The sequence below is a fragment of the Salarias fasciatus genome, chromosome 12, assembly GCF_902148845.1.
Source record: "Salarias fasciatus chromosome 12, fSalaFa1.1, whole genome shotgun sequence".
Lineage (NCBI taxonomy): Eukaryota > Metazoa > Chordata > Actinopteri > Blenniiformes > Blenniidae > Salarias > Salarias fasciatus.
In genome coordinates this window covers 28513527-28536472 of record NC_043756.1, presented here as the reverse complement: position 1 = coordinate 28536472, position 22946 = coordinate 28513527, and the positions used below count along the sequence as shown (strand labels likewise).

Here is a 22946-nt window from a genome sequence, read left to right as displayed (position 1 = left end):
TCCTCATTTACACTTGTACAGACGAGCTGCACAGCGGCCGAGGAGTGGCATCATGAATAAAATTATCATATCAAAATATCAGCGGTGAAATTATCCATTTCTGTGTGTGTGTGTGTGTGTGTGTGTGTGTGTGTGTGTGTGTGTGTCTCAGCCTCCTTCTCTCACGGAGGGGGAAAGGGTGGTGGGGGTAGACGCTGGGGATTGAGAAGCAACTGTGAGAACTTGTCAGAGGAAATTAGAGGGGCTTTCTGGACCATGGACTCACTGACTGGAAAACAGGAATCAGAGGAGAGACCCCCAGACTTCAGTCCAACCATGTGTGAAAGCAAAAGACTCTCTCTGCCATCCAGATTGTTGTTTCGGCTCCTCTCCCCCCTCGGTTTCTGCTCCCTCCATCTCCAGTCCAGGTATCCAGAAACTGCCAAGTCAACATGAGGCGGGCAAGCCTGCAGCACGGCGCTTCCAGCCTCAGTGCCTGCGCAGGTTAACCCTCTCTCTGCTGCCGGCTTCCGGGGCAAAGCCTCCTCTTCTCCTCCTGCTGGCCGGGTTCTCTGTGGAGAGCCGCGGCGGCCATTGGAGCTCCATGCAGGTCCACCTCTCATCTATCAGTGACACTACTGGCTGACAGAGCACTTATTCACGCTCACTCATGAATATTCAATTTACTCCCACTTCAAGGGTACAAAAGACATATCTATACACAGGAGAGAGAAGCGGCATCTCTCTCTCTCTCTCTCTCTCTGTTTGCTCTGCTCTTGTATCGCTCTCCCCTCCTCCACTTCCCTCTCCTCCCCTCTTTATTCGTGTACAACCTAAACATCGGTGGCAATATGCAGGCCTTAATTTCATGCGCATGTTTCATTAGAGGTGTCGACCAGGAGACGTTTCCCTTTCCTTTTTTTCTCTCTTCTTTCCCTGACACTTTGAGCAAGCCAACACAATCCTGCACCGTTTGCGCGAAGGAAAAATCCCATTTGTCCTTTGTCAGCACAAACACTTTAATTTGAGGCTTTCACTCCTGAGTAAGCAGCAGATCTCCTCAGAAGCCCGGAGAGACGCAGGAAACGCATGTGGGTCCTTCAATCTCTCCCTCATCAGCAGAGGCGCGCCTCGTTCTGCATGGCCTCCGTGTTTTTTCCGTCAGTCAGCGAGGGCATGCATAAGTCAAGAGGCGAGGGGAGAGTTCAGGTGTGTCAGCGGGTGAGCGGCCGGAGGGGCCGGCGGCGGCGCTGTGAAGTCTTCACGTGCTGACGACGGGGAAAGACTTTCCACATGTGTCACTGCAGTCTGGCACAAAGTGACGAGAGTGAGCAACTCGAAGGCCTCGTTTACACAATGTTTCAGGTTTCTTAAGTTTTCATTCCAGGAAAGTTTCATGTTGCAGTGTTTTGAAAAATATGTCTGTTGTCTCTCAACTCTAAAACTGCAAAGTCCCTGAGAACCTGGTCCGGGACTCATGACACTCCGGAGGAAAACATTCACCAGGCTGTTTCACACATATGCTGAAAAACTGTTTACTACAACTGTGGTGCACGAGGCAGATGCAGCATTTCCAAAAAGTTTTGTTTTCCCTGTTTCAACGGAGATGGAATCTGAGCAGTTTTCAAAAAGTTGCTGTATCTGGGGCTCCGAACACTGTTGTCATGTAAACAGACACCAAACACACAACAACAGGTTTCTGTTTTCACTTGAAAACGTTGTTGTGCAAATGGGACCTCAGTGCCAGAGCAGCTTTAGTTACAAGATCCTGTGTAAATTGTGCTGAACTTAATGAAGGTTTTGTGCACTTTAGATCCTGTACATTACATCCTGGATATTTGAAATTTCCACATACAGAATGACAGCAGCGTCTGACTTTCAGCCATCACTTCTGTTCGCTCTCATGGATTAGTTTGCTGTTTCTCTGTACAGCTGTCTTGAGATGACTGGTCGTTAATAAATGAATCTGAATTAAACTGAACGACAGCTAAAGGGTGAGTCTCTTCGCACAACCTTGTCAAAGATGTAAAAAAAAAAAAAAACCCCGATAAAAATGCAGATAAATCAACATCAGATTGAAGTCTTCCCAGTGAGACACATCTGATCTGATTGGGTGTATTTTACATATCTGTCACTCGTGGTTCGTAGATCAGCTTCCATATGTCCTTGTGCAGTTTACAACCATTGTAATGCCCACAAGCCTTTATTAGCTCGCATGAGGACAACGGGAATTAATGTATCACTTTAAATTTAGTGTAAATGTTGCAGTGCATCAGACTTGCTTTTGACAGAATAGTGGTCTACCTTTTAAAAGTCCAGTTGACAAAAATTAGCTGGACCAGCTAATTTTAGCTAAGTTTGTGGTGAAACAATGCAGAATTTACATGACTTTTTTCACCCAATTAGGACATTAAAGTACTTCTTTACTCAAGTTAGAAGTTAAACTGCTGTGATCAAGGATTTTCATAACCGATCATTGGCTCATCAAAACCATATGAAGTCCAGCTGTAGTTGTGTGTGTGCATGCGTGCGTGTGTGTTTGATGGTTTCTATAAGGGTACATGTATCAGTCTGTTGCATTTCTTCGTAAAGGATAGTTTGAAGTCATAGGAGGAAGGAGGGTCAGTAGACTACAAGAAAATGAGATTTCACATCTTTCCAGATTTTTGCAAATACATAAAAATTAAGTATATGCAAGAAGACATTTAAAACTGTTGTTGAATTACTTTGGAAAGCTACAAAGGTGGCTGGAACAGGAAACAGGAAGTAGGATACACTGGGGGAAAAGAACGTGATTTCTCAGTTGTACAGATTCCCTGAGTTGATCCAGAGAAATTCATCTCATGATGTGACTGACTTACACTTTTTATTCAGTGTTTAACACTCACTGATTAACATTTTTTGATACTGTGTAAAATAATCCAGTTAGCTTGAAGGTTAACTTAAAGGAAATTCCTTTTTTTTTCATACACGTGCTCTGTAATGAATTGATTTTCATATTATCTTCAAATATTCCGGATGTGAGTATAATAAATCACATTACTGTAATTCAGTAGTATTACTGAGAACTTTTTATTTGTATATTTTTCAGTTATGTACTTTCTCTCATATTTAAGTACAACTGACCTCCCTCTCTCTTCCACTACTTTAAAATCCGCAGTAAAGACTGAGAATATTCAGTTTGAGTTCATATTGAAATATTTCCCATGTGTTGAGCCAATGAGATTATTTTTTACATGAGAAAACTTCGGTACATTTGTCAACTAATCACAATTATTACTACTTTATTGCACAAGAAATCCAATTCAGTTTTATTTCTATCGCCACAAATACATCAGTCATTTTATTGAGGCACTGCTATGCAGAAACCAAAATAATTTCACATGAATAAGAACATAGGTGATGATGGAAAGGGAAATAATCCCTTTTAACAGGAAGAAACCTGCAGAACCAGACTCAGAGGAGACTTTCTCTTGAACCAGGTCCAGAAGGAGGGATACAAACCCTGGTTCACGTCCAGAGTGGCACAAACAAGAAGCAACAAAGAGACTATCGTAGGATCGACTCAAAGAATCAGGTGACAAACCACCATAGCTCGAGATAAAAAGTCCAACTTCATTCTTAGCAACACACTGAAAAGACCTCAGTTTGTTGTATATAAAGCGTTTACCTACAGCAGCATCTAGAAACACTCTAGAGAAATACAACAAGTGATTCAGAGTTTGAGCTTTCAGGTCTTGAACACAGTAGTTTGTTTGCATGCGAAACATCCACACTTTTAAGGAGTGAGGGTGTAGAAGTATGCCCCCTCATTCCGGTTACATTCACTGAGAGAGTAAAGGCAGACAAAGAAACCGGGGAGGATGTGGGCAGAAGCTGAGGCGGGGGAGCGCTGAAGAAGGCTTCGAGGTCACAGCGCTTCATTCACACCGCAGGTCAGAAACGGCCAAGTTAAGCACTTGAATCTCGAAGCATTCAGGGAGTCACGATGCCAAATACCAACACTCGAGATGGTCGACCATAAAGGAAAACACGTTTTCTCAGGGCAGGCGGCCTGGGCAAATCATCAGCATTAACTCAGCTTGATTGGAAACATTGAAACTCTGGATAGAACTCTCAAAAAAATCTTTTATAAGAAATTGTTGTACACAATCTCGGATGGAATCTCATTTGCCATGTATTTCAAAAAGTGACCCATACATCGGTAATCAGTCAGTGTGAGTGTCTGTAACTGACTCCCCGTGTGGCCTGTAATGGACTGCAGACCTGTATCGGGTGTTGGGAATGTCCAGTGTGAATTTGAGGTTGCACAAAACTGCACTGAGGACTTTTTGCAAGCCAAATTACAAACAACACTCAATGTGATTTACTCTTTCTGAAAATATTTGCATTGTTCATCATTATAACTTTTTGAAAACCAGGAGTAAAATCAGCTCAGCCTTCAGTAGACATGCTGCTGTTGTTGTGGAGAGTTCCTCACCTGGCCCCCCATGGCTTTTATTTGCAGACCTATTTATTAGATATTTTCTATGCTGTCCCTTATATTCATACCAAGTGCTGATTTATTTACTTTAATGCTCTGGCATGCTTCATTTATTGATATCTTTTATTGAACACATCCAGCTGGTAGAGTATCATGCCCTGCCAACGTGACTGTCCATTTTCTAATTATTTCTAATGTTTAAACTTTAAAGCTTATTGTTCCCTGTGAGAACAGTTTCCACACACTCTACAATGTTTTTAGTGAATAGCTTGCAAAATGCACAGAAGCTGAAGCAACCTCTACTTGCATGCAGCATGCAGTTTAGCACGCTGCATGCAGGATCTCAGTTAATCAAGCCCTGTGTTAAGAGATGAATTCATGGATTCACTTTGTGGATGTTCACAAAATCGCAGCACAGCTCATTTTCACCACTCTATTGACTCTACAACAAAGCTGCGTGAAGCAAGGTTAGCACAGCGCATCCAACCACAGGCACCACATTAACTGAATTAATCTCATCTGAAGCGGACTGGGATTATCCTTCAGGTTGGTCTGGGTGAGGCTGTCAAGCTAAACACCTGACATGTTTTTCCACCCTGCACCCAACATGAAGTTCTATAGCAGCCTGCATTGAGCTGAAAAAATCATGGTGTGTGATAATAAAAATCGAAGGTCTTGGGCGTCATGGGCAGACTCTATAACATCTCAGTGTCTGCTTCCTTCAGCGTATACATTTCAAGACTAAATATTTCATAAGGCATCAACAAGACTGAGACATTCCAGGGGTTTCTGTGAATGTGGCCTTGATGTGGTTGTGTATGCCTGGCTGGCTGCAGCAGCCCAGCATCCACCCAGCAGGTGAAAGCAAATCAGCTGTTGGACTGTTTATCATGTCGCGCCTTCAATCGGAGCAAATGGAAAAAAAAAAAAAAGGAACAATACAGCACGTCCGCATTCAAACGAGAAGCCTGCCTGACAGTCCAGGTGTGCTGCATGTTTGTACCTGCAGTGGGTATTTTAAGGGGCCGCTCTCTGCTGCGTCGCAGCAGGCGCCTCACGGAGCAAAGCTGAGCCCCGGTGTGTGAATGTGGACGGATCGTGGCTCTCCGTTCTCACCCCCGGAGTCAGAGGCGCCGCCGGCTGAACACAGCGCACCTGTCGTGTCCTCCAGGTCTCTCTGACACACACTGCTCTGGTTTCGCGGCCAGACGGACCCGTGGCAACACGTTCGGCCCTCAAACAGGTCGCCACAGCCGACCGGCGTACGGACTGTGAGTAGCCTTCAAGAACGTTACCCGAAGAGGTGTGAGTGTGTCATGTGCGGAAATCCTGGAGACACTCAGGGTTGCAGGGTTGCACTGGGTGGGATTTATCCCCCCTGCACAGTGACTGAAGCCTCTTAACCAGAAAAGTCTGGAAAACAACGCAGAACGATGTAACTTTCACAGGAAACTCACACCAACTAGTCAAGTGTGATTGAATGTGAGATTTCCTGCATTAAGGTTTGAATCATTGTTAACCAGATATATCATATCACCAAGCCAGAACAAAGAAAGACCTTGTTGTCTATTTCTAATCTCCTGGTCCACATAAAAGCGTTCATTCAGTGAGACACACCTTGGGCTCCGTTCATTGATGGAACTTTTGGTACTGAGGAGGAGCCGGAGTCTCTTGAACAGCATGAACCAGCGAAGCCATTCAGGCCTCCAATCAACAACTCGTCCCCACATTACAAACGTGCTCTGAATTCAGCTCATCCGCTTCCTCAAAGATGCACCGACACGCCGAAAGGTGACGGTTTCCCCCGCCGTGGTGACGAGCGGCGGATTTGACTCTGGTTTGTGTTTGTGATGATCGCTGCTTGTAGCTCTCAAGGTGTGATGAGGACTTAATTAGCTGTTTGTGGATTTGGCTGCTCGCAGGTTGCATTGTGCACGGCGGCGCCGGCGCCGGGGCAACGTGCGGGGCTAAGTGCAAACCTCTGTTCTCATAATTGCACATCTGTTTCCTGTTGCTTGCTCCTGTAATTGCCTCCTCCTCGGTTCGTCTCTGCGGAGGCCGGCTGCAGGTGACGGCGGGTAAAACGGGTCCAGGAAACCTGTCTGCTCTCTGATCAGGAGCGACGTGCAGGGACAACTGGGATGGATGTTTTGACAGCTTCTCCTGGGCACGCGCGCACACACACACACACACACAAACAAAACTACAAAGCACACACACTTGAGCAGTGTACACAAAGCCAGTGCTGTCACTTCTTACACCACAGCACCACCCAGTGGAGGATGTGAGAACTGCAGCAGAGTGAGCTCTGATCGCACTCCTCAGTGTTTGTCTGCACCTTTCTTCTTCTTACCAACTCCTCTTTCTTCCCCCATTCACACCAAGCACATTTACACTCTCTCTGGTGTTTTCTGGAACAAACCTGCTCCTGTTTGCATGAGATCTCAGCTCAGTCATAAATGTTCCTGTCTTCAAAATCTGTTTCACTCTTCAGAATACTTACTACAGTACAGTGCAGGTCTGACACTTTGTAAAATAAATGGCCTAATGATAAAACAGTTTTCAACAATATTGAGTTATTTTGGTTTTCATCTTCAATTCTTACTGAGACCTCATGGAGTGAATTAATGCTTCCTTTTTTTTTTAAAGCAGCTGGTCTCCAGAGAAAGAAAGAAATTAAGAAAAGAAAAAACAAAACAAAACATGTTAATCAGTTCAATCAACAATCAAAATTGTCTTGAGCTCATCAGTTTAGTTTAGGGGTGTTCAACCTGAGGGTCTTCAGCTCTTCTGGAGTGGATCCGTGAAGTTCTCAAAAAAATGATTCTCAAATAAACGTTTTGTTGTAACTTTGATTTTCTTTTACATTCTACACTGATTTTCATAAACGGTCTGGTCTCTAGGCTACAAACAACTAAGGAAGCTAAACCACACGCCATCCCCTGAAAAAATAAGAAAAAAAATTAAAAGAAAAAATAAGTCCAATTAAAATTATTACTGTAAAACTGTAAAAAAAAAAAAAAAAAAAAGGAGAGAACAACACCAAAAGGAAAAGACAAAAGAAAGGGAAGACAAAACATAAAGGGTTGAAAAGAAGAAAATATGGAAAAAGGGGAAAAAGGAAAAAAGAAAAAGCAAAAAAAAAAAAATGTGGGGAAAGGAAAAAGAGGCAAAAAGAAGAAAAATTACTGGTATATCTTAAACTGCTCTGTTTATAAACACAGAGTGGCTATAAACATCTAAAGTGGATAAAATGGACAAGATGATTAAAATAACAAGTAAGATTCTCTAAAATTGACTCCAAATCTACAGTGGATACAGAAAGTATTCAGACCCCTTGAAATTTCTCACTCTCGGTGTCATTGCAGCCACTTGCCGAAATCAAGAATGTTCATTTTATTTCTCATTAACGTCACTCAACACCCCATATTGACAGGAAAAAACAGAAATGTAGAAATTTCTGCAAATTTATGAAAAAAGAAAAACTGAAATATCATATGGTCATAAGGATTCAGACCCTTTGCAGCGACATTCATATTTAACTCACATGCTATCCATTCTTCTGATCCTCCATGAGATGGTTCTGCTTCTTTATTGAAGTCCAGCTGTGTTCAGTTAAACTGACTGGACTTGATAAGGAAAGGCACACACCTGTGTATCTCACACCTTACAGCTCTCAGTGCAGGTCAGAGCAAGTGGGAATCCTGAGGTGGAAGGTGGACACAACTGTGGCAAGGCACAGATCTGGCCATGGTTACAGAAGAATTCCTGCAGCCGTTAAAGTTCCGAAGAGCACAGTGGCCTCCATAATCCTCAAATGGAAGATGTTTGAGATGACCACAACTTTTCCTAGACCTGGCTGCCCAACCAAACTGAACAATCATGGGAGAAGAGCCTTGGTGAGAGAGGTAAGGAAGAACCCAAACATCACCGTGGCTGAGCTCCAGAGATGCGGTAGGGAGATGGAAGAAAGTTCCACAAAGTTCCCCTGTTCATTTTTCATTTCCCTTCACTGTCTTCCAGTTGCAGCCAGAATCAAATTCAAAACTCTCCTCTTGGCTTACAAAGCATTTACAAGAACGGCTCCAGACTACCTGGATTCTCTGAACCAGGTCTACTCTGCTGAGTAGACGCCTGGTGCTTCCAGCCCAGCACGGCTCTAAACCTCGAGCCAGACTCTTCTCCTCTGTTGTTCTCAAATGGTGGAACAAACTGACAAATTCTGTGCTCTGCTGAGTCTCTTTCTACTTTTAAGAGACAATTGAAGACTCAGTTGTTCAGAGAACACCTAGGGACTCAATCCGACTCCACTCTACAGGCAGTCCAAAACCCACCACTTATTTAGCACTGACCAAGTTGAAAAAAGAAGGGGGTTGAGGGGGGCTGGTGAGCACTTCTTCTGCAACTTGATGGCAACACCTTTGACCAATCAAACTTGAAGCACTTTTTGCATTCACAATTTTTTTTCCTTATATTTGAATTCTTGCTCGTGTTGTACATTGCTTTGGAAAAAAGCGTCTGCCAAATGAAATAAATAAATTTGTTGATGTAAAGTGTTGCACAAGATTTTCTTCTGTTTTATCTAATCCACTGAATTTATATGAACAGTGTCACTTCAGTGTTTTTTAGTTCAGTTAGATTCATCTGTAATGTTGATCACTGATGACACTGACAGTCTCACAGGGCTTCGAGTGGGTCACACACACACACACACGCACGCACGAGCGCACGATTCCCCCGCTGGGTCGGAGCGTCTGAGGCTGCGCTTCGCGTCAGCATGTGTTCGTCTTTTCACACTGTTAAAACTGCGCTCCTCTCCGTGGCCGGGTGGACCAGCAGATTATTGAAAGTTAAAAATCCTTTATTAATCCCACAATGGAGAATTTTATTAGATATTCTGTGCTGCACAGCAAATCCACACTGACTCAAACTTGCGCACTCGATGTCAGACCTGTCGTGAGATTTGATCTTTCCGTACAATCGCGATCACATTGATAAATGCCGATCCCGTCTTTCATATGGTCGTAAGTGGCCGTAAGTGTTACCGGCCACAGCTCGTTTATTCTGAGCTACATGTGCAATGAACATTCACATTCACTGTCAAAGTGCTTGCAATAACAGAAAAAAACAACTTTCCCCGATAAAATAAGGCAAAATAAAGTTCTTGAACAGAAAGTGCAACAACTTCAAAAGACCCTTTAGAAAAGCAAATACATAAGTTGATCTCAAATAAATTAAAATCACGGCACATAAACATTACATTTCTTTACAAAATCATCGATTTTTGTTATTACCACTATCTGCAGACCCTATTTCAGTCTTATACATACGGCAGGGCACACTTAATAACTGAAGTGAACAAAATGGTGGTGCACACAAGGGTAACGTGGCGGCAAACACTCAAAATAACCTTTCTTCTGACTGAGCAAACGACTGCAACATTTTAACAGGATCTAAAACATATATACAGAGACTGGATTAATCTGTCACTTAATACACAAAATCATGGTTGGGCATGCCCGGTGCTCACCAAAGCCTCTCTGCTGGACCCACGATGGTGACAGAGGGCCATCTACTGGTATTAAATTGTAAACTCAAGATAGATTAATCAAATATTGATAAAGTTCACAATAATATCAAACAAAATAGGGACGGGGTTATTTTAACAAAACTTAATGTAGTCTTTTTCAACTCACTACATAAGTTAGTGATGGACTTATCGATACCAAATCAATCAAATCAAATTTTATTTGTATAGCCCTTTACACACAAAGAGTGACCAAAGTGCTTTACAGTAAAATAAAAACAATAAAAACATAGCAACTAAAACAGAAAGTACAATTTGAAATTTTGTCCGTGATTTATTAAAAGGAGTTATGAAAATAGAAACAGATATAATACAATTAAACAAAGTGGCACTATGCTACTGAGTAGACAACTAAAACTCAAATTGACCTAATATTTTCAAATAAACCTGACAGGATAATTAAGTCTTTTAATTTTGTCACAGGTATGTCAGATCTCAATTTGGTTCTTATCGCACGGAAGCTGAACAAAAACAGATTCTCTTTTAGAAAAAATGAGGAGTTTTTTTTTATAGAATACCTATTAAGGATTTGCCACGTTTTGATCACGATTTACAGAAGGAAGACTGGAATGCTTTATATTGTGTAGATGAAATTGGTACATTTTGTGAGAGTTTTTTAGAGGTGATTAAAAATGTTAAGGAAAAATATCTCAAAAAATGTAGTTTTTTAAAGAAAAAGGCACATGTACCTTGGCTGACCAGTGACATTTGGAAATTGATGAGGAGAAGAGATTATTTACTTAAGAAAGCTTTGAAATCAAGCACAGGTAATGATATGCGCCTATTTAAAGATTGTCGGAACAAAGTAGTGAAAGAACTTAGGACTGCAAAAGCAAATTTCTTTATTGATTTGATAACACAAGCTAAAGGAAATAACCACTTAATTTGGAAACATATAAATAATATTACTCGTAAGGAAAAAAGTTATAAAAATTATGAAATCAAAATTAATAATATAACTGATAATGCGTCAAATGTAGCTAATGCGTTCAATGGCTTTTTCAAAGACTCTGTAAATGATCTGGTGGTGCGTTTTGGCTGCAGGGCTATAGAAAATAGATGTGTAGACTTAATGAAACCTGTGCTTCATTTAAGTGAGGTCTCTGAGCCAGAAGTCCTCAACATTTTACAAGGACTTAATAGTTCCAAGGCACAGGATGTTTATGGTTTTGATTCATGTATGATTAAGAGAAATGCTACCACCTTATGTCAGCCAATCACAACATTAATTAATCGATCCATCAGGGAAACTGTTTTCCCTGACTGTCTTAAAAAGGCAGTTGTTATACCTTTGCATAAAGGAGGAGACCAAGCCGATCTGGCCAACTATAGACCAGTGAGTATCCTACCTGTAAGGTACTAAGGTAGTTGAGAAGGTAGTGGCCACACAGCTAATGGATCATTTAAATTATGGAGAACATCCCCTGAATCCACTTCAGTTTGACTTCAGAAAATACCATTCAACTGAAACTCTTGTGTGTTACTTTGTTGAACAACTCAAAGGAATGTTGGATAAAGGAGGGGCAGTGGGGGCCATATTTTTAGATCTGAATAAAGCATTCGACACAGTAAACCATAACATCCTTATGACAAAATTATCTTCACATAATATTTCCACTGAGACATTAGACTGGTTCAAATCATATTTAAAGAACAGAAAACACTGCACAAGAATTAAGAGCACTATGTCCTCTTTTTTAGACAGCTCTGTGGGGGTGCCACAAGGTTCTGTCTTGGGCCCCCTCTTGTTCAGTGTTTATATAAATGACCTTCCAGCGGTTTGTCCTGAAGTGCACACGCAAATGTACGCAGATGACGCTGTGCTTTATGTTCATGCAAAAACAAGTCAGAAGGCAGCAGCTATGCTCCAGGGTGCAATGGAAAAAATTTCAGATTGGATGGTACAATCATGTTTGACACTTAATTTTGATAAATCTGTTAGTATGTTTTTCTCTAAAAGAGAAAATCAACACCCTTCACCAGAAATTGTTGTTAAAGGACAAAAACTTCTGGAAGTAGATTCCGTTAAATATTTAGGTGTTGTGCTGGACAAGACTCTCTTTCATAAAGCATATATCAAAATTAATAAAAACATTAAAATTTAATTTACACCAGTTTAGGCACATTCGTAATCAAATGAGCACAGATGCTGCCAAATTATATGTACATTCAATGATATTTTCATTCATTCATTCATTCATTCATTCATCCATTTTCTGCCGCTTCTCCCTTTCGGGGTCGCGGGTGGCTGGAGCCGATCCCAGCTGCTGTGGGCGAAGGCAGGGTACACCCTGGACAGGTCGCCAGTCTGTCGCAGGGCTGACATATAGAGACTTACAATCATTCACGCACACATTCACACCTAGGGGCAATTTAGGGTGATCAATTAACCTGACGTGCATGTTTTTGGACCGTGGGAGGAAGCCGGAGAACCCGGAGAGAACCCACGCACACACCGGGAGAACATGCAAACTCCACACAGAAAGGCCCCGAGCCCCAGCCGGTGATTTTCACAGTGACCAGAAAAGCCGCGAGTGTGTGCGTGCGCTAACGTGTTAGCAACAACAGCACGTGCGCGTCCTCTGAAGTGACAGAGAGCAGAGAAATGACTGAGAGAAAAAGAAGCCTCGCTCACTGGGGAGCTGCACCGCTGAACTGGGAGAGCAACGCACGCCAGTCTTCAGAGAACAACAATTGCTGGTTAAACACACCACTACACATTACATACCACATCATCAACAACATCACCACCACACACCATGTCTACAGAACGCAAGAACTTAGTGTGGGACATCAAAAAGAAGCTGTTCAGACTTTCAAACACACATCTCTATGAGGTTGCAAAGAGCATCTCAGCCGACAGCGAGGAGGCAGCGAAGTTGAGTCCAAGCAACGAGGAGGGCTGCATGGACTATGTTATCTCCTATCTGAAGTCCGACTTTTTGTTAGATCTTGAAGATGAAGGTATGAGTCAGTTGTTGGTATTGAATGATTTCATATGTAATGTTCATGTACATGCTGAACTTGATCCACCCATTACGACTCCCGACCCTACACCTCAATCATCCCTGCCTTCCAGCAACACACAATACGAACAGCCCCATTTTCACTCTAACACACATGCCAACACAACCACACAATCAGTGGAGGATTTGAAAAAAATGTATGAGGAACTAGGTGAGAGGCTGAGACAATGTGAAGCAACAGCTGCCCCATCAGTCATGATGCCCAACCATTACATTGAGTCAGAAGCCCACCCAATGCCACAACCAACCCAAGAGAGGATGGTTCCCCTGAAAGATCTCTCCTACCTCCAAAGACGTGAATTCAAAATACATGGAGGCCAGATTGGGGATCAGAGCTCCGACATAAGCTACAACACCCTCGGTAAGCAAATTGATGAAGGACTCAGAGAGGGCTTTGCAGAAGCAGAAGTGGTCCGGGGTGTGCTGAGAATTGTTAAACCCGGCACCTTTAAAGACATGCTTATGAACAAGGAGGAAATGACTGTTTCTGAACTCAAAGGTTTCCTCAGGTCCCATCTTGGTGAAAAAGCGACGACTGAAATGTTCCAGGAGCTGATGTGTTCCAGACAAACTGAACAGGAGTCACCTCAGCAGTTTCTGTATCGGATGATCGGGCTCAAGCAAAAGCTTCTTTTCCAGTCGAGGCAGGCCAACACAGGTATCTCATATGATCCAAAAACCATTCAAGAGGTTTTTCTCCACACAGTGTACCAAGGTCTAGCTGCAAAACATGGGGATCTCCGACAGAGATTAAGACCTCTCATCTCAAACAGTCACGTCACCGATGAGGAAATTCTTCGCCAAGTGGTGGAAATTATAAGTGACGAGAATGAGCATCAGCGTCGACTTGGCCAACACCCCCGTCAGAAGACGACATGTGCCCAGAGTGCCAGGGTTGAGACGGCAGGTCGACAGAGTGATAAGTCAGCTGACAAAGTACTGGACAGTAAGAATGATCAGATCATACAAAACCTCAGTGCACAGGTGGAGGCACTGACACATATGGTGGCCGCTTTAATTGATCGACAAGCAGCAAGTTTCCCCAGCCCCCATCCACAAACACCTCCAGTCCGAGCACCAGCTTATCCCCAGTCACAACCAACTCCCCAACATCTGCCAAGTCAAGCCCCTGTTCAAGTGAAGGGAAAGATAGCTCGCTGCCCAAATTGCACAGAACAGAATTTTCAAGAGTGCAACCACTGCTTTGCGTGTGGAGAAGTTGGACACCGAGCAGTGGGATGCTTGAAGCGGACGAAATTCCAGGGAAACGGGACCCGGTCTCTGCAGAGGGACAACCAGAGGCCGACACAGAGTTTCAGTCCCAACCAGTAAGCCAGACCCCTGGGCTCCCATTGAAACAGGCTAAATGCAACAGACAGGCCCCAGTCCTTACCTGTCAGGGCACTGTAAAACACAAAATACCCCTGATTGGAAAGAAAAGTCAACTTAAATGTCAGGTTAGTGGCTATCCAGTGACAGTGATTTTTGACTCGGGCTCACAAGTGAGTATTATTGATCGACAATGGGCTGACACTCACATTCCCAATTACACAGTGAGACCCTTAAAAGAACTCCTTGAAACAGATTTGGATGTTTATGCGGTGAATGGACAGGTTATCCCCTATGATGGGTGGGTTGAACTAACTGTCAACCTTTCAGGAAACGATGATCCCAATCTCACCATACAAGTTCCCTTTCTGGTCAGCCAAATGTCACTATCCCAGCCCTTAGTAGGAGCAAATGTACTCGAAGCGATCTTCAACAGTCGAGAACTCTCTGCAGATGCTGTTGCCACAGTTATCAGTCTCCTACGCAGAGCATTTGGGGTGGAAGAAGAAGAAGTTGTTGCTATGGTGAATTTCATTCAAGCCCCACAGAAAACTGGCTGTGACCCGACCACTGTACGAGTTGGCAAAGAAAATGTCATCATCCCTGCAGGAAAAGTGGTACATGTGTGTTGCAGGGTTCCCCGAAACTTTGATCCCACCGATCCACTCATCCTCTACGAACCTGCAGAAGAAGACAATGCGTTAGGACAGCTGAGTGTAGGAGAAGGTCTCCTGGAAATAAGCAACACCCGGCGACCGTATGTCAAGATACCCATCTCCAACTACTCCAAGCATGAGGTGATTCTACCAAAGAGAACTCCGCTAGGCACCATCCAACACATCGCCAAGGTTCTAGAAACAGATGCATCAGAGTCACAGGCTGCTCCTGCTAAAACAGAAGTAATGACTGTTGAGGTGAACAATACTACTTCAAGCAATGACACCCCTGCAAAGCAATGGTTGCCACCTGTTGACATCAGTCATCTGAGTCCTGAACAGCAAGTGAAAGTGAAAGAGGTGCTCCTCTATGAGTCTGGAGCATTCTCTCATGACAGTGGTGACATTGGATGTATCCCCTCTCTACAAATGGAGATAAAGGTCAAAGATGACACCCCAGTACAAAAATCCTATGCCTCCATCCCAAAGCCCCTATACAGAGAAGTAAAAGAGTACATCCAGGAGCTCTTGGTCAAAAAGTGGATTGTGAAGTCCAAATCCCCCTATGCTGCCCCTGTCATTTGCGTCAGGAAGAAGGATGGCTCCCTACGCCTCTGTATAGATTATCGGCTTCTTAACAACAAAACTGTTCCAGATCGACACCCCCTTCCTCGGATCCAAGACCTGACTGATTCATTGGGAGGATACAGCTGGTTCTCGATTCTCGACCAAGGCAAAGCCTACCACCAAGGCTTCATTGAAAAAGGATCAAGGTACCTGACAGCATTCACAACTCCGTGGGGATTATATGAGTGGGTCAGGATACCATTTGGATTGTCAAACGCCCCAGCAGCATTCCAGCGGAGTATGGAGGAGATGCTCGACACACTCCGTGATGAATGTTGCATCCCCTACCTCGATGACGTGCTCTGTTTCTCCAAATCCTTTGATGAGCATTTGCAAGTTCTTCGAAAAGTCCTCCAAGCCCTACAACGTCATGGGGTAAAGTTGAAGCCTGAGAAATGTGAGATATTCCGCCGAGAGGTCCGTTATGTTGGGCGATTGGTGTCAGCAGAAGGGGTGAAAATTGATCCGAAGGACCTGGAAGCCGTGCAGGTATTGAAACACAAAACACCACAAACAGTTGGGGATGTTCGGCAGTTGCTGGGATTTCTGAGCTATTACCGAACATATGTGCAGGATTTCTCACGCATCGCCAAGCCTCTCTCTGACCTGCTCCAGGTAAAGCCAGACTCACTGCAGCCCAAAACACCAAGAGGAAGGACAAAACGTTCCCAGCTGTCATCCCGAACCCCAGTGAAGTGGACTGAAGAGCATCAGCAGGTTTTGGAACGTCTGATTGACATGCTCACCTCTCCCCCAGTACTGGCCTATCCAGATTTCACACACCCTTTTGTGCTCCATACGGACGCTTCACAGAAAGGTCTGGGAGCCGTCCTCTACCAGCAACAAGAAGGGAGGATGAGGGTGATTGGCTACGGGTCACGTACACTAACACCAGCAGAACAAAACTATCACTTGCACAGCGGGAAGCTTGAATTCCTGGCCCTCAAGTGGGCAATATGTGATAAGTTTAATGACTATTTGTTTTATGCCCCTCACTTCACGGTATTCACAGACAACAACCCACTCACCTACATTCTCAGTACCGCAAAGCTCAACGCGGTGGGCCACCGGTGGGTTGGCCAGCTGGCTGATTTTCACTTTGATGTTAAATATCGACCTGGAAAAACAAACATTGACGCTGACACATTATCACGTTGTCCCCTTGACATAAATGCATTCATGTCCGAGTGTTCTGAGGAACTGTCAGCAGATGCAGTTGGTGCCATATGGGAAGGGAGCCAGAGAGCCCAACAAAAAGATGTAGCCTGGGTGGCAGCCCTTAGCTTGGCATCACAAAACCAACCTGACACAGAACCCCTACAGACAGTAAGTCATGGTGAACTGGTGAGGGAACAGAGAGCTGACCCAGTGATTGGAAAAGTGATGAAGTTAAAGGAAAACAACACGCCACTCACGGAACACAACAAGGGGGAAATGAATGCAGCAACGAGAAGACTCCTGAGGGAGTGGAACAGGTTACACATCGAAAATGACTTGCTCTATCGAAAGACCACAGACCGAAGACAACTGGTCCTCCCTGCCATCTATAAACGCACAGCTCTCACTCACCTGCATGACAACATGGGCCATGTTGGTACTGAAAAGGTCTTGAGTTTGGCGAGGGAGCGGTTCTACTGGCCCTTTATGAAAAATGAGATTGAGCAGTATGTCACCAGAAGATGCCCGTGCATTAAACAAAAGAAACCTACCTTACCAGAAAGAGCACCCATGGGCAGCATCACGTCAAACTCACCTCTCGATCTTGTGTGCATAGATTTTCTTCACCTGGAAGCCTCTCGAGGTGGGTTTGAGTACATCCTGGTAGTGGTAGACCACTTCACCAGATTCGCACAGGCCTACCCCACCAAAAATAAAGCTGGAAAGACGGCTGCAGACCGACTTTTCAATGACTTCATCCCCAGATTTGGGTACCCAGCCAAACTCCACCACGACCAGGGGCGGGAGTTCGAAAACGAACTGTTCAGGACACTCAGACAGCTAGCAGGAGTTAGTCATTCCAGGACATCCCCCTATCACCCCCAATGCAACCCTGCTGAGCGGCTAAATCGTACTCTGCTTCAAATGCTCCGGACCCTGGGAGAGAAAGAAAGAGAGAACTGGAAGGATCATTTGCCCCACATCATTCACGCCTACAACTGCACGAAGCACGAAGCCACAGGCTTCTCCCCTCACTATCTATTGTATGGTCGTCACCCTCGGCTCCCTGTGGACCTCCTCTTCGGCCTCCTGGAAGATGAAGAGACCGAAACCCCACAAGGATATGCTGAAAAATGGGCAGGAAAAATGGTTGAAGCATATCGCATAGCATCAGCAAACAGTCAGCAGTCCAGCTCAAAGGGGAAGGTGTATTATGACAGAAGGTGCAAAGGTGTTACTCTCCAGCCTGGGGACAGAGTCCTGGTACGCAATCTCAGTGAAAGAGGTGGTCCTGGCAAGCTTCGACCCTACTGGGAGCAGACGATCTACATTGTGAGAGAGCAGGTAGGGGATAATCCTGTGTATAAAGTAAGTCCAGAGACAGGAGGTCGCCCTGCTCGCACTCTGCATCGGAACCTGCTACTACAAGTGAATGACCTACCTGTGACATCTCTGCAGAACCAAGCCATGAACACGTCTCAGTCCAAAAAGAAAACTAAGAAGCCAACAGAACAGCTAAAGGCACCAGAACGAACACAAAGCTCTGATACAAGCGACTCTGAAGAAGAGGAAGGGTCATTTCGTTACTGGTTGCGGATACCTGCAGCAAAACCAACAAATGACATTAACGCTCCATGTCAAAGTTTTACTGGTGAGACACAGAACCAACCTCATCAAAGTGAGATGCAGCTGCGAGAGAGAAGCCAAGCTCCGCTGGTACGAGAAAGAGAAAATGCCATGGATGAGATGCAAGGGACATACAGTGAGGATGAACACGTTGTGGAACAGATCCAGCCCGACAATGAGCAAGAGTTGCCTCAGGTACCTCACCAGGAGGAGGATGCTCCAGAACCCCACCTGAGACAGTCGAGCAGAGTAAGGCGGCCTGGCTACATGTTCACATATCCCTCACTTGGGCAACCAGCATACCAACGACGCCCCACTGTGAATGCAGTTGTAGCCCAGCCCATGCATTACACTTACCAGAGTTACCCTCACCCTTATCTCTACTCCTCCTACCCCCCAGCCCCTCCAAACCCATACATACCTGTTGCCTATCCAATTCATTGTTTTTGAATCATCCATCCAAGGACTAAAAGACATTTTTCATGCACAGTTAAAAAGCCATGTTTATCTGAATCAAGGGCTTTATTCGAGTAATTTCATGTAACTTTGTAATATTTCATTGACTGTTTCGAGTTGCACAATGATTAACTGAGGGTTTTTGTTCGCACAGATTAAGAATATATAAAGGTCAAGTGTCAGGAGCCACTTTTGTTTGTGGGGGAGTGTGTGATGCACTCAAAATATGTGACTACATTTATGCATAAACTGTATTTTATTTTGTGTTTATATCAAATCACTGTATGATCAATGTAAAGAAACATTCATTGTAATTAATTTGAGATTTATTGTGATCTGGGCTCAGTTTATTTGAAAGATGAAGAGCGGAACCAATGTGCAGATGGTGTTGTTCCAACCAGGTTCCTCTAGGTGCGGACCGCACCCGTCTCCTCAGAGGAGTTTTGGGAAGAAACACAGGCGGTTCGTGTCTTCACTTCTTTACACATATTTTCCTGTTTTCCAGTGAGACAACGGACCACAATCTCTTTGTTACAGTGGTCACGACACTTTGGGACCCGTAACACTTTCATCACTTCCAGAATCGACTACTGCAGCAGCATTCTCTACGGTACACCATCCAAAACCCTCAATAAACTACAGTACATCAAAACTCTGCTGCCCGCCTCCTCACCCACACCCTCTCCCGTGAACACATCACCCCGGTCCTCCACAAGCTCCACTGGCTCCGCATCCACTTCAAACTCCTCCTGATCACCTTCAAAGCTCTCCATCATCTGGCCCCTCCATCCCTCACAGACCTGCTCCACCTTCACACTCCATCTCGCTCCCTCCGCTCCTCCACCTCCACCCTGCTGTCCCTGCCGTGTAGGACCAGGCTCCGAACCTGGGGAGACAGAGCCTTCTCCATCGCCGCCCCCACCCTCTGGAACTCACTGCCCCAACCTCTCCCTGACTGCTCCGACCTCCCCACCTTCAAGAAAGAACTCAAAACCCATCTGTTCAGAATTGCTTTTGATGTTTGATGTTTTTTTCTGCTGTTGATTTTATGCTGCTATGTTGTATTTATTTTTTTGTATTGTGAAGCGACTTTCAGTGTCCTGAAAAGCGCTATACAAATAAAATGTGTTATTATTATTATATTATTATTATTATTATTATTATAATTATTATTATTATTTATTTCATGTGGATGTTTTAAGTTATTGATGTCCGTTTCTGTTTTGTTCTCAGTTCTGACGGCATTGTGAAGGCGGTTAAAGCAAGCTGCTTGTTCAATAAATGCCCGTTTGAAACCAAAGAACTTCTGACGCTTGATTTAAACTCGAGGGGAGTAACACATTTGCTGTAGTCCTGGAGGTCGTCTAAAACAAACGAGGTAGCAAACTGCCAAGACCAAGATTGGGTAACATAGCTCTGAGTTGCACTTTCAAATTTTATTAAGAGTTTTATGTGTATAAAAACTGTTGTTTAAAATCTGTATTGTAAAAATAAGCATTGTTAGGGGTAACGATACCTCAATTCCAGAACGTGCAATGGTCCAGTATCGATTACTCCAGTAAAGAATCGATACTGGCTATTAATCCAAAATAGAAGTGCATGTAAATAAAAGTACAAGTGTCACATCAAAATGTTTTTAAGTATTTTACGTCATTCTTCAATACCAAAACACCCCACAATTCACAGCATATTGGTCTGGTCACTCCAGATCACAGTGACCAGAAAAGCTGCGAGTGTGCGGGTGTGTGCGTGCGCTAACGTGTTAGCAACAACAGCACGTGCGCGTCCTCTGAAGTGACAGAGAGCAGAGAAATGACTGAGAGAAAAAGAAGCCTCGTGTGGGGTGATTTTACGCCAGCAGACGAAATGTATGCAACATGTGATGTATGTGAAAAGAAAATTGAACACAGCAGTAACACCACCAATCTTTTTAAACATCTGAGGAGCATACATCCTGAGTCATGTTGAAGTCGTAAGAAGCCAAGAAGAAGCAGAGAGGTCTGCAGCACCTGTATCCTCCAGGCAAACAACTTTGCAAGAGAGCTTTAAAGGGCAACTTCGGTTTTTTGACATCTGGACCTTATTTCTAGGTGTGTGCATGCTCATATACTCTCTCAGACAAACATCGTGCAGCTCGGAGTCCTTCAGAAGTTATTTAGATCCAACCGATGTAGCCGCACTTAGCGGGGGCCACGGCAATGGAGCTTCAGCGTGGGACATAATCTCTGCAGTCGCTCATTTCGGCTGTATTTCTTAATTCATCGCCAGTGTTATCATAAAGTCAGCTCGTCTACCGTCTTCAGGTGGGTCAGCTGAAGAGCTGACAGTTTTCGCTAACTTAGCCACAATTAGCTCTGATGGGAACGTTGCAGAGCTCCTCTCCCCAGCAGAGAGGCACTTTGAGTCGGCCTCGGCTGTCACGGTGCCCCGGCGTCTGACTTCCAGGGGCCGAGTTGGAAAATGGCCCTCAGCTGCTCCACGGAGGCTCCGGACACCGGCGAACACGCACGGCTCGCGTGCGGCCGCTGGATGTCTCTCCTCGCCGGGAGGAAGCGTATCTCTGCTCCCCGGCGGATGCGTGCTCCACGCCGGTCGCGGGACGCGCGACGACCCACCGCGCCGCGGCCCGAGCTCTCTCCTCGCCGGGAGGAAGTGTATCTCCACTCCCCGGCGGATGCGCGCTCCGAGCCAGGCCGCGGGACACCGCCGGAGGCACCCCTTCCGACCGAAAGGCAACCCAGCGCCAATGGAGGAAAAAATACAGCCGAAATGAGCGACTTTGCAGAGATTATGTATACCTTTGCAATTTCCAAAAGTTCAATTATTTCAACTCGAGCGACAAGCGTCGAGCGATGAAGCGGTGGGCTTCAGGCGGCGATCATCGAGCAGTGGACGGCGGCAAGTGGCAGTGCAAGTCGACGGGCGCGCGAGGCTTTCGCTGGAAACGCTTGCTGCTGGCCGCTGGCCGCGTCATCGCTCGCCACCACTCAAGATTGAGTGACTATCGCGTCATTACATTGACTTTGTATGTAATCTCATCGCGCTGCGTCCGGTGGAAACACAACGTAAGAGGCTACAGGCAGTCAGTAGCCGACTGACAGCAAAACAGTACAAATTCATAAAGTCTTGTGGCTGCTGACTGCACAGTTGGGCCGAGCTCTCCCAGGCTTAGACTCCGTACATGTGGTTTAATTAGGAGATGGGCAGAGCTGCTGCTGTGCTTCGCTCCAAAGAACCAATCTGCCTTCGACCCTGCAAAGAAGGTTAATGAATACTCCATGAAAGCACACAGCAAGGAAGACTCAGCTGGTGTCACTGTAACCCTTATTATCCTTTTACTATATATATTCACAGTGAATAGCCCTTCATTTAAAGAATTGTAAAGTAATCAGGGATGTCACACCCGCTTCCAGCCAGAGGAACCCTCTCTGGGTCTCTTCACTCCTCGCTTTGGAGTGGACCTTCTGAACAAGTGATTCTGTAAAGACACACAAAGAATACACTTGTGAAACCTGGTGTTTGTTCGCACATCAAATTAGGTGAAATGCCCTTTAGCTAAAGTCAGATTAATGCTCATTAATGATAAGGCTTCAGATGATGTTCCATATCACCTTTTGGAAAGTCTGTCTCCTTGTCCATCATCGAGGAGGAGGGGGGCTGTTCAGGGGAACAGCCAGCAGGGGGAGCGCTCATTGCTTGTCTTGTGTCTGGCTGACTTTGAGGAACAGCTGGCTCTGAGCTCTTCTGTGGGCTTCCAGGGACTGCAAGGCCAGCCTGAGCTGCTTTTTGAGTTTCCTCATCTGCATTGATTGTGGGAGCAGCATGTTTGGACTGCAGGTCCGCTGTGTCACAAGTGGTAACCCAACAGCAGGTATGAAGATGAAGCTTGCTGATCTGCCAAGAAGGGGAGAAACAGACATCCAGACCTGGACATGAAGTAGCCTCACCTTTCTGCTTATCTCCAATCACATCCACTGCTTCAGACTGGACAGTCGCACCCTTCTTCTTTCTGTGGTGAC

The 22946-nt window shown here is 44.9% G+C and overlaps 1 protein-coding gene across 1 annotated transcript in view; it reads left to right on the top strand.

Annotated features, from left to right (window-relative positions):
* Positions 1-18582: 18582 nt before the first annotated feature.
* Positions 18583-22946, top strand: part of adgrd2 (adhesion G protein-coupled receptor D2) — a 46836-nt gene continuing 42472 nt past the window's right edge. Inside the window, exon 1 of the mRNA XM_030104933.1 lies at positions 18583-18720. Coding sequence (XP_029960793.1) covers positions 18583-18720 — 138 coding nt within the window. The remainder of the gene's footprint in view (positions 18721-22946) is intronic.